Below are 13,050 nucleotides of genomic sequence, written 5' to 3'. Positions count from 1 at the left end.
TGCTGCGGGTTTCCCTAAGAGGTGTTTCCCTGTTTTTGTTCAGGGACGATTCATACCCTAGGCGGGGTATTTGTTGGCTATTGTATAGCCCTGTCTTAAGCTAGGCGGGCGTGGATATCTTCTCAGGTTCCTCGCGTTTTCCTGGCGTCGCAGTATACTGCTTGGTGCGGTCTCTCTCTCTCTCTCTCTCTCGCTTGTGCTGCTGCAGGTTTTGTCCAGCCCGCTCAGTATCCGGTGGTGTTTCTATCCTTCTTCTATAGGGTTCCTTCCCTCTTCGCCTCTGGATCATCGGACCGACCTTTGGCATTCTGATTACAGTGTCATGTCTTAGTTCTCCGCCGGTTCGGCTGGGGCCTGTCTGTCTTAGTCATGCGCCCGCCTTGTTCTGACCCGCTGCTTCATAGTATTTGCCAGCTGTCTGCTGCGCATGCCTGGTAGTTTTGGTCCCCCTACGTGGGCCTCGCCGTGTCAGCGTAGGCTCCTGTCCCTTGTTTGTTGAAGCTTTGCGCGTCTGTGTCTTCTTTCTCACGTCTGTGCTTCTCGACTGTGGAACCATTCCGGCCTTGTTCCCTACTTCGGATAGACACCCATTCAGCTGTGCCCTTCGCTGTGTGTGTGTTCTCCAGGGGCAGGCTCTGCCTCCGTTCCTTCGCTTTAACATGGCTTTGAGGGTGGTTATTTTCTTCCTCTGGTACTCGTGGGGTGCCTTCTGCCCCTCCGGGTTTTCTGGCGGACGCCCTTTGCTCCTCGGGTAGGCTTGTGGTATCCTGGCCTTCCCTTCGCCTTGTTCTTGCTTACTTCTGCTTGGTGGGGGCTGGGCCGTCCTTCCTGTCCCCATGACACATCCCCTGTTGGGGCCCTGTGTTCTTCCATGCTGGTGAGGTTCTCTCGCAGACCTTCCTCCCCTCTGGGTATGGCTAGGGTATCTATTCTACGTTAAATAATCTGCGGCTAGTAGTCTCTATCAGATGTACAAGTTACTTACTTTCGGTAACAATGTATCTGGTAGAGACGATTCTAGCCGCAGATTCCTTCATGACCTGCCTTTCCTTCCCGTTCTGCGAGGACCCTTCAGCTGGTCTTCTGCACTTGCCTCCCTCCGGGTGGCTTTGTCTTCTGCGGGTGCCCTCTTTCACTTCCTCCCTGGCAGGATGCTTTGTTCTGTTTATTTGTTCCACTCCTTCCTTTTCGGCAATTGGACGTTAGGTAATGTGTACCTCTGCATCCCTACACCCTGGTTTCCAGTTTGGGGCCTACCTATAACTTTCTCCTTTTTTTCATTGCTTGGGGTTTCTGACTCCTCTGCAGTCTTCTGGGTTGGGGTCTCTTGGCTGTGCCTCAGCCTTTAGCTCTTTACAGGTGATACGACACTCCTTCAAGGTGTCGTCTTGGGGTGATTTGTCGTTTCTCATCTGTTCCGGCCTTGTTTCCCTTCACTGTTATAGACTGTGGTTGCAGACTTTGTCGTCTACCACAGCGTTTTTCACATGTTTTTCTGCTTCCAGGGAGGATATCGCCTTCGCTTTGCAGGGTTGCTTCTCAGAGCGGTGCTCTGCTCCTTCCTTTCCATAACTTTCAGTAACACAGTGCTTGGCACTGTCCCTACTGGGGCTGTTCCTCCCCATTCACTTCTCCCTTTATGTTCCTCTGATTTTTTTCGCACACTGTTCTCATACTCTGTTTTGTTTGGGATGGCTCTGCGTTGTGGCGCGGAAATGTTCAGGGCAAAACTGACGTCAGCGTGCCGGGGTGAGACTTATGTGACCTCGCTGACGTCACGTCCGCGGACAACGTCAGGGCGGAGTCGCGTGGTACCGCCCCCGGTGCGCAGAGATGCTGTGGCCAAACTTTTCCGGATCCATTCTCACGCCTGTGGATAATTCTACGTTAAGGAATCTGCGGCTAGAATCGTCTCTACCAGATACATCATTACCGAAGGTAAGTAACTTGTACGACAAGGCTGCGGTGGTCCTTCTGGACCTATCCGCAGCCTTTAACATTGTTAGGCAGACGGGAAGCAAGCAGTGAACCTAGGAGACTATAGACCAAAGCCTTTCTCGCTGCCATGTAGTGTTCCAAAGGGCTCATCTTTGAGCCCTACCCTGTTTAAAATATATATGCCCCCTCTCATGAGCCTTATAGGGTCATTCCGGTTTGTCACTGTGTCCTGTGCCAATGACACTCAAATTATTGTCCCCATAAATAACGACATTGATGAGGTGGCCACATGTTTCAGCAACTGCATGACAGCAATCTTCAACTGGATGTCTTCCTGATGTTCGAAACTGAATTACCCAAAAATTGAGGTTATCCTTTTCAGGAAGGATACCTCCTTTTGGAATAGCTCCTGGTGGCCACCAGCTATTGGCCCTATTAATACTTCATTGGCCAAAGCAGGGAATCTTGGATTTCTTTTCGATTCCAAGTTTTCTTTTAAGGATCAGACCAGTTCTCTGGCCTCTTCATGCTTCCAAGTGTTGAAGAAAATACTTCCTTTACTGCCTTCAGACTTGAAGAAGGTAGAAGTCACCTCCCTGGTGCTTTCAAAGTTAGACTATTGTAATGCTATGTATGTTGACGCACAACAGAATGTTTTAAATAGACATCAGAGGCTGCAAAATGTAGTAATCCGGGTGCTTAAAAGATCAAAGATTTGTAACCCTTTTCTGAAGCTGGGCATGATTTACACTGGCTACCCATCACAAACAGAACCGCCTTCAAGGCGCTCTGTGCAGCGCACAAATCACTCTACCATACGGGCCCCACCCTGCTTGGAGACAAACTCAGTTGGTACATCCCAAATAGACTTTTGTGTTCGGCTTCAGCTAACAAAATGTCCGTTCCTACCATCTGCAAATCTTCATGGGGCGATAGAAGCTTTTCCTATGCAACCTTTGGAACCATTTGCCAGTTCATTTAAGGAATAACCCTAACCATATGGCTATTAGAAAGTCACTGAAATCCTGGCTGTTTACCTCTGCCTTTTAATCTTCCTAATATTAGTTCCAGTCCTTTCACTTCAGGTGTCGCATTGACACCTTGGCATATGTTGCGCTTTATACATTTAATCTAATCTAACGTCACACTGACAAAGCTATGCATATGAAACACAAACAAGTCGGATAAATGCTGGCAAGGCTCTGAGGGCTTGGTAGCACAGGAACACTGATAAAATGTTCGTGTCAATATCAAAAACTGCAAGAATATTGGGGAAAAGTACTAAATGTAAATGAAGAGATTTAAAACTGAGACCCGGAGTCCAGGTATATACACTTATTAGGCCTGCCAAACAAGCTAACCTTCCCTCTACACTCCCATAGAGGTGAAAGGACTGCAGCAAAGCAAAGGATTTCTATCCTAATGGGATGAAACTTAAAGGCTCCAAAAGTGGAAGATTGGAATATATGACTATGGGTCTTGTTAAGAATGGAAAAAAAGAATAGCCACCTTGATGGGTCTGTGAGATAACTTGGAGACGGATTGACCACCTTTTCTTACATTTCTTATTAACAGGATATAGAAAACGTGCCTATGCAGCTATTTAAAAGCACTAAGGCTCACAGATCCCAAGAGGTCACAAGTAAACTCGACCGATAAGAAAGAAGAATACTTAGGACACCGAGTGGGAGTTGGGGAGGGGGATATTGTTTAGTTTGAAATGTTAATGCGTTCTGTTCCAAAATAAGTGGATCATTTGTGTTTCTTATATGAAAGACTCTTATATAACTTTAAGATTTAAAACATAAAAAACGTAGTAGATTAATGCATCCGATGCATAATAAATGGTTTTAAGAGGCTGTCAAGATTGTTTTGTTGCCTGTGAAGACCACTCGCCAATGTCAGTTCAGTGATATGTGCATTGTTTTGGTGCATGTACCAATTCTGAATGACAAACTTGATTTAAACCAGAAGTTAAAGTATTGCAGGTGCCTTAGTTTGTCAAAGAATTTTTGATAACCCATCCACTTAGAGCTTGATTTGTTGCTTTTGTTTTATTGGTGACAATTGACGATGTTATGAGTATAATCCAAAATGTCATACGCTTTCTATTGGGATCTAAGTTCAATACAAATAATTTGGATCAGTTATTCAAAATAAATATATTTAGCAAATTACATAATTTTGCCTGGACATTGCCTTTTGTTCTTGTTTTCATAAAGCTTACCTTTTCTTTCTTATGCAGCGTTGGACAGCCTTTCCAAGGAGATTACTTAGAAATCAGCAAGAACCCAAAGTACAAGAAACTCACAGACGCACTGGAAGAAAAGAACATTATTGCTGACAACATCTCAAAAATCAACCGGGCTAATGGAAAGGTGAATTTAATTGCTTAACACCCACATTTACCTTCGGGACACCACAGTTCATGTCAGGTTAGGGAATGGGCTAATTATAAAAGCACAGAACTACTCAGGCGGGGAATCCTGTCAAACTAGTATTGAATCACCTGTGACCTTGCTACTATAGGTATTTTATTGGACTAAACACATCGTTCCTTCTATTATTAGTTATCCCTTTTATTTGCTGAATTTTTATATGAATATTTCTTTAAGTCACTTTGCAAGCTTTTATTATTGCGTCATGTGATCCATTATGTAAAAAACATTTCTCAGTGAAGGAAGAAAACTAACAAAATAGCCTCAAATTGCTTTGGTTTTTATTGTTTTTATAGTTTAAAACTTTATTGAACATTTCACCTTACTATAACATTAAGTTAGCCTTTGGTTTTTCAGTGAATTTCAAGTTTTTTAATCATAAAGTAATATTTTATTACCATTCTTAAAGCTGATCCCCACCCCCCTCCCCCGCCGCGCATGACCTTCGGCCATGCGTGGCATGGGGTTTACAGCAGAGCCTGCCCTGTGTCCAACCCCATTCTGTGAAGTTGGCCATAGGGCCTGGTCTGCGGCCAGGTCCTGTGCGTTCCTGTTGCCAGTCACCCCCCCCCATAGCCAGCTAACCGCAGCTGCGCACAGACGAAGGCCTCAAACTATGGGGAGTTGGCAACTGGGTCTGAATTCCATTAAAAAGGGGCAATAATAACTCTGTAATTTCCCTCCACCTATAGTTTCACCATCACCATATTTAACCATCACCCACCATGTACCGCTGAGCATTCAAGACATCTTACAGTCACACCCATCAAAGGTATATTGTCAACCATTTTGTGTCAGTACACATATTTGGGCCATTCAGCAAGTACATAGATAGGGGCAATTCATCTCCAAATTCTCTGTGCCATGTGCCCCATATCTCTTCAGTTGTTTCAGGGCTTCCTCGGCTGGTGTGTCACCCTTTCTGAAGCCACACACAAGTTCATGTTGGTGCACCATGACTTCATCATATGTAGTAAGGGAACACCCCATTGCTACACAATATCCCTTCGCATCACTGCCAGGGACACATTAGAAAATAATGCAATTTGTAGAAGCTTTTTAGTCAGGCCGTATCACTTGGGTAATAGTTTTAATAGGCAACTCGGGGGTTACGTAGTTAACCAAGCAGGTTGTTTAGTAGATGTATCTCATTCATCCGAAATGACTGTATCTTCTAATCCTGTCACAATTAATTATGAAATGTAACCTCAAGTCCCCTCATTTACAAGGCTATGAGTAAATTTCCAAAATGCAGTATTCTGATGCAGTACATCCAAAGTACATATTTTAAATACATGAATCTAAATAGAGCTCTTATGGCACTTCTTTCTGGTGCATAAATGTTCCTGTCCATTCAATGTGGTCCACGTCCCCAGAAGCTCGATCGCGTTAGCCCTTAGTTTAGTGAGTCAGGTGCCTTGTTTGGTAGCATTATGTATGTTAGTGAGCAAGGCTTCACCGTGATCTCTTCGGATGGAAGGAAATCCTCTAATATCAAATAGGATGACAACACCTCACTGGTTTTCACATAACTTCCTCTAGAATTGCAGAACTGTAGATAACAGAAAATTTAAATTGTAATTTTAGCAATTCATCTAATAATTGCTTGAATGTGTTAAGTTAGTCATACCCCCATAAATCAATAGTCCTACGTAACCCTATCAAGTGACATCCTTTGAACCCTTCCAGACTCTTGACATCTCTCATCCTGTCTGCCACCTATTTAAGATTACTGTTTTTTGGTATTAGTGAGCAAATTCACCAATAGGCTATTTGTGTAACTTGTCTACATTTTCTCATTTTAAAATTCGTATTCACAGAATTGTGATGATAAATTAGGAAACTGATAAATTGACAACAAAATGTACATTTGCTGTTTTTTTGTTGTTGAAGGTTGATTAAAAATAGTTACATGCTGCTCCCTGCATTCCACCTACTTCCTGTGTCCCAGATATACAACTTTCGTAGTTTGTCCAAAAAGTCCCAGGAATGTCTATGGCGGTTAACTTATAGGAATCACACTACATTTTACTACTCTTACTTCATCATATTTACATGCCATAAAATAATTACTTTTGCTGCCAGTGGCAAATCATTTAGCATCCTGCATTCCCACATTTCTTGTGAAAAACATGGTACTCCACTATGGGGCAAAACTGCAACCGTGCCATGCACATCTTTTACATGGACCATTTTCAGATTAGGTTGACGTAGACGGGTTATAGGCATTTTACACCTTTGAAACCTAGAGTCCTAGGGGAATCCAGGGAGGTGTAATTAGTTGACCTCATCACTATCTGCAAATGTCAAAACATCACTAAATAACAAGTTTCGTCACATTAAAATGCTTTAAAACACTCACATTGATGGTCTTAAGTGTTTTCTTGAATTTCTGGAGTGTTAGAGCATCTGTACAATTAATGTGGATGCTATTAAAGGTCCTGGGTGTGTAAATGGAGAATGGTGGTCTTCTGTTTTTTTTTTCCTCGTACCACTTTTGTTCTCCAGTGTTGTGATCTTGTTCTTAGTGTGGTGCTGTCCACCAGCGGTTGTTAGTTTTGGATGAATGCTCCTAACTCACGAATTACAGCTTTAAAGTGTTTAAAGGAATTCCCAGATGAGCATGCCTCACAGTTGTGAAAAACAAATTAAGGTGTTTGTCACTACCAGGACGTGTAGAGCACATAGGTACATGTCCTACCTTTTACTTGCATAGCACCCTGCCCTTAGGCCCTACATTAAGGGTGACATATATGTAATAAAAGGGGAGTTTAAGGCTTGGCAAGTACTTTTAAATGCCAAGTCGAAGTGGCAGTAAACAGGTAAACACCGGCACTGCAGTGGCAGGCCTGAGACAGGTTTGAAAGTCTACTTATGCAGTTAACACAATCAGTGCTGCAGGCCCACTAGTAGCATTTGAAATACAGACCCAGGGTATATGGGATACCGCACAGTGGGTTACTTGATGGGCATTAGCACTTTAATTTTTGGCCCAATAAAAAAACGCCCACACAGATGGAGTCTGCTGGTCATTCCCATAGAGCTATCATTGCCTTTTATAGCTTGTTTTAATCATGTTTGCACTAAATACCGAATGAGTTAAACCCGAAGTATTTCAGCTTGTGTATAATGAGGGGAGAGCACAATTTCAGATCCTGTAAACATTTTATGCATTAGCACTTACACTTTAGACTGGATTGTTATTTTCTCCATCTTACTGTTACGGACTTTTGGTCAAAATCATCTCCATCAACGGCAGGTTCTTTTATGTGGTCTACAATTTTGTTAATTCTGTATCGTATAATGATTTTAATTAATAAATCAATAAAGAATACTTACCTCTCACTAGCATTTGGAGGTCAAAATACATCAATACTATAGTGAGGAACAACAAATTGCACCCCTCCTCAACATCCCTGTCATGTGGAACATTCTGCAAGATCTGTATGGCAACAGAGTCTGAGCCGAATAAAGCCTCAAGAAGTTGGAAATATTGGTGCAGAGGCATTGGCAGAGAGTGCTCGAATATCACTGCCTGTGCCTTTGTAATCGCATAACAAGACCTTGGCTGAGATAAAGCTTAATTCAGCCCAGGATCCGATATCATGGTCCATTCTGCTCTGGAGCGTGCAAGAAACCATGTGGGCCTTCAGTGTAGAGGAAGCATGGCCTGGTACCAATGAGAGGCCAGGTGAAGGCCTAATGGGGTCAGTCTGTACTAGGGAAGGTCCCATCTGCAGACCTCTGGAAAAGCTGCACTATTACCTCCTAGAAGTCTTCGACCTGAAGAACAGAGTCAGAGATGGTCGACTGGTAGACAGTCAGGCCTTCTGAGTGCCAACTGCACAATATGTTTCTGAAGCCAGAAGGACTGGGAGAGGATGACTCCCATCTTGACTTCTTGTGTTTGTGCCAAGATTGGTCCTTGGACTTCATCTTACACTTACCTGAGGACAGGGACTGAGACTTTGAGCAGTAAAATGCCAGAGACTTGGAGCAAGACTGGCCTTGTTTCTTTTGCTCCATGACATACAACTTCACCTCCTGCTCTTTGATGATCCTTGAGCACAAGGGAAGATTTTCAGCATGAATGGTGCTTGGATCCAAGACACCAAAGACTGACATCAAGTGGATTCATAATAGACATGTGCTACCTGTAGGTGCAGTTTGACACATGTAGTGTTTGAGGGAGACATCAATAGCACACCGTGATGCATTTGGGAAGTCGGTGAAGATCAGACAAAATTCGTAGTAGAGCTCTGGATCCACATCAAAGAGTGCCAGAAAAAAAGGAATTGAAATCAGAATACAGAGGGTGTGCCTGTCTTCTGGGATCAAGCTGCTGTGGAGTCAGACGGTGCCACCTACAGGCACGCAGGAGCAATTGCTGGAAGACTTTATCCAATACAGTCTGGAATTGCAGAGGAATTCAAAAGGCTAGTAATCAGCATTTCAGAGGAGTAGCTGCTTCATATCTTTGGATTAGTAATGATCAATTCTCTTTACTGGCAAAATGTAATTTGACATTACTAATTTGAGTGCCACTGGATTCAAGCTATCCTGGCTGATGAGGGGTGAATCCCCGAAACCGGTCCTAGGATTCTTGTTTCCGGTCCATGGAGGACTTGGCTTGGCAGTTTGGGCTGGACCGTTCCGTTCCCATGGGGCACAGGTTCAAGACTGATTTGCATATGGCCAGGAATAAATTGGTGTGGCATGGTGAGCAAAAGAATGATGGATTTAACCCCGATCTCCCGACGGGGAGGACGGATTGGGGGGTGGAGTGTTTTGATTTGTTCTGCATTCCGTCCATCAATTGTGTGTCTTTTACTTTTAGAAAGTGGGCTTTTCTCTGCTCTTAGCTCTTTGTGTGCCTTCCAGCCTGTCTCCAATACACGTCTGACTTTGGGTGACAGCTACACTCAGTGCATTCCCCCTAGACAGCCACAAACACAGGACACTCGGCTGCATCTGCATACTGATGGGTCTTCTTGGGCAAAGGGAAGGGGAGGGACTGACTCGTATACTACAATAGGTAGTGTCCTGACCTCACACAAAGCACTGATCAATCCCCCAGGGTTAGCCTGGCAGACAGGTCTGGGCTGAAAGGGGACCAGTGCACCTCAAAGAATTTGGTTTTAAAAATCACCTCCACTTAAAAGGCACTTTTGGGTACTCGCTGGCTCTACATCTGCACATTGCCAGAAGGACTGCTGTGCTGCCAGGAGGGACTGCCACTCTGCTAATTGGTAAGCTGTATTAGCCGGCTGCTTAGTAAGCTGCAGAAGGGACTGCAACTTTGCTACCTGCTTTTCTGGCCTGCTGCCTGCTACCTCTGTGCTTTTACTGACCTAAAAGTCTGAGGGACATCAAAGACTTTTGCTATACCAGTGTTGCTGTGGGACTCTTGAGTCTGGCAGTTGAAGATTGACCGGAATCAGTGCTTCCATTGTCAACAGGTTAAGCGCTTTGATTTGCTTGCACCTGGCACTTGTGGTGCAGGATGCGAGCAGCCTGTGCTGTGAGGACCCACACAACATTGGGAGAAGCAACCGCCTTGGGGCTGCGAGCTGAGTGAAGTGGACTCCCTAGTCATCTCCACTCCAACCACCTTCAGCCTGACCAGCATGCCCCGCTGTGGTCTGAGTGAGGACGTTGCCACTTTGGAAGCTTCGTCCTAGAGGTCTGCGATGCCGAAGACTGTCGCAACCCTGCGGCCATTTGGAAGGTACTGTCTTACAAAAGGAACTGAGCTGTCCCAAGTTAGCTGTGTTGTGCTCCTCGCAGACCCCTGCTTCCTATTCCATGTGTTGGCCTCGGGGGACTCAGTCCGGATCTCTTTTTGTGGTGTTATCATTGTGTTACTGTGTGTGTTTTGCACAAATACTTTACACATTGCCTTTTTAGATAAGTCTGCCTGTACCATGCCAAGCTACCAGAGGGTGAGCACAAGTTATCCTTGTATTTTATGTAGCTTACCCTGACTAGAATGGTGGGTTCTGCCTGGCTTGTGTGTATACCTTAGCCAACTAGAAACCCCGTTTCTAACAGTGGTAATGCAACTGCATCTTCTATCCCCCAGTGAGGTGCTGGGGAGGTCGCTTTGTCTACTAATATCACCTGTGGGGGAGCTGTTGAAATTTGAAGATATCTAGATATTGTCAAGTGAACATTTGATTGCCATGTGGAGCCTCAGACTGCCCAGGCGACTTGATGTTGCCCACCAAATGCTGAAATATTGGGTATAATGGAGGAGTTGAGTTTAGCTCTCGAGGAGTACTCTTCTTCTCTTTAAGGTGGCGGTGTTTCATGCGATGTTGCGAGTTGTTATTGCACTTTGTGGCTGTGGTCTCTGTTTTCTCTTGCTTGTCTGAGACGCTTTCGCACCCTGTTTGAGAGGGGTCTTTGTGGGCCAGTTTGGGGAAGGTCTGGATCATTCGCTTTTTGAGAGTATGACTGCTTGTCAGCGTGGGTGCCGGTGCACTGATTGCATCGTGCCCCCTTTGATGATTTTTGCTCATGCTCTGGATCTTGATCTTGGGCATCACTTGGCTTTAGCTTGTGTTCTTTAGTAAGGAAGGTCAATGAGCTGTGAGTAGATGGTTTTCTGGGTCTGGCTTGTTCCATTCCTCGGGCTCGTGTTCTTTGGGGGGAGGGATCGGCAAGCCTGTGATTGAGTGCGTAAGTTGTTGGGATTCCTCCCAAGGTCATGACTCATACCTGGGGGTTCTGTGCTAGAGGGCTGCTTTTAAGACCTTAACTTCATCCGTTACTTCTGATAAAATTATGGGGAGAGTCGGTCCAGTGCCGATGCACATTGGCAAGAATGGTAGGTTATGGCTGAGTCTTGTTGAACTCTATTGATCATGTCATTCAAAACCTGAAACTTTTGGGCTATACCCTGAACAAGTACTGCAAGAGCCTTTAGGAGGTCCACTCATATTTACAGTATGTCTGCATGAAAAGTTAGTGCCAATGATATCCCATCCATGGTGTTAAGCAAAATGGACCGATTGGTCATCGGTAGGGGGTAATTTACCATGTCTGAGAAGAGCCTCTCCGTCATAGTGTGTGGCATATTAGATTAATTGACTTGTGGCTCCTTGGGTTGTGATAGCATTGGAGGGAGATTGAGGTTTCTCTTGAATGCTTCCTCATTGGATGACCTGCTACAGACTTGTTTCCATTGGGGACCCAAGTGGCACTTCTGAGCCTAATCCTGGCTCAACCTTCCACCGCACACGGTAATGCTGTGCCACGTCCAGTAGCCTAGGGGGGGCCACACTGTATCATGACCCCTAATTGTCCCCACAACCAAGCACTGAGCTCGGCCCTATGGGCCCTCCTTCACTGCCTGGAGAGCTCTGTAGCCGTTGCTCTTCCTCCAGCGCCCCAGCTCATGCACCACTCACCGCACTGGGCCTCGTACTTGTGCTGGCTATCTGCAAAAAGCAGCAGAAGCGGCAAAGAAAAAGGTCGGCAGCTGGATTTGAGGGTGTTTCGTGTGTCAGCGAGCGGAGGGGGGTGCTGCCACGAAGCCGATGATGGTTGGCCTTGCAGGGCTCCACAGATTCACTCTGCTGAGGGGCTGTGGTGCTGTAGGGCTGCAGTAATGGAGGCAGCTGTGCGCAGCTGATGGGGGGGGGGGCGTGGTGCAGAGGGTGGAGAATTAGGAATGCAGAAATCCCTCTCTGCATGCTTGGCTGACTTGGCTACTTGGTGCCAAAAAACCAGAGGAGAAGCATACTGGGGCTCTAACCAGGCATCTGGACACAAAACCAGGAAATGCTTGTGGACTTTACACCTCTTGTGAGATGAAATTGGTCTCTACATTTGGACCCTCCACTGAGGAAAGTGCCTCATTTGTGTGGTTGCATGTAGGGTAACAAATGTATTGGAACTGCTGTTGCAAACTATGGTAACTAAGGCTAACATGCTTAGTGAAATTTTGATGCATCAAACTTCAGAGCCTTTGCTACTTTCCAATGAGGCTATACCAGGCAATTTGGTTGTGGCATGGTCAAAGCCTTGCTCAGTGCTGCTGGCAAGTTGCGACATCTTTGGGAGCAATAGTCCTAGTCTGGGTGAACCCTCTTGACTCTGCATCCATTGCCAGAAAATAGAGTGGTGCAGACTTCTGCCACTAAAGTAAACCCTAAAGCTATGCCTGACAGAGAATTAAAGCGAGGCAAGAAGATTTTTTCATACACTTTAGCATTGTGATCTCTCAATGCTGCTTGACAGATACGCCCTCTAGGATATGGCAAGTAAGATCTTGAGCACTCTCGCTGAGAAAGATGGTTTCATACAATCCACCCACGATAGACAGGATATGTCCAAATACATTTTGTGGCCCGTACTAGACACAACAGAATACATAGTGTGGTGATTCATTGTTGTGAATTGGTACATGCTAGGAGTTTCTTCAGGAATGGGCAAACATCCCACATGGATATGCCCTTTGATGGCTCCAGGCTGTTTGGTGAAAGGCGGGCTTAGCTTTAGAGTGGTTCAAAAATGGATTTGCTCTGGCCTTTCTGTTCTATTACCAATACCAGACAGTCAGGCAGGGGTTACTTCCAGGGACTAGCTTGCTGTGAGAAGTAGCCATTTCAGCCATGCAGTAGCCATTCCAGCCCATTTGAGGCTCCAGGGGATGTGGTGGCAGCAGAGG

The 13,050-nt window shown here is 45.3% G+C and overlaps 1 protein-coding gene across 4 annotated transcripts in view; it reads left to right on the top strand.

The window, feature by feature from the left end:
• The window catches only part of MYO1B (myosin IB), a 715,692-nt gene that overhangs the window by 649,737 nt on the left and 52,905 nt on the right, over positions 1 to 13,050 (top strand). For all 4 annotated transcript variants that reach the window (XM_085648784.1, XM_085648782.1, XM_085648783.1 and 1 more), the window contains one exon: positions 4,184 to 4,316. In XM_085648784.1, the coding sequence (XP_085504910.1) occupies positions 4,184 to 4,316 (133 nt within the window). The remainder of the gene's footprint in view (positions 1 to 4,183; positions 4,317 to 13,050) is intronic.

Source organism: Triturus cristatus, chromosome 3_2, assembly GCF_964204655.1.
Source record: "Triturus cristatus chromosome 3_2, aTriCri1.1, whole genome shotgun sequence".
Classification (NCBI taxonomy): Eukaryota; Metazoa; Chordata; class Amphibia; order Caudata; family Salamandridae; genus Triturus; species Triturus cristatus.
This window is presented reverse-complemented; position numbering and strand designations above follow the sequence as displayed.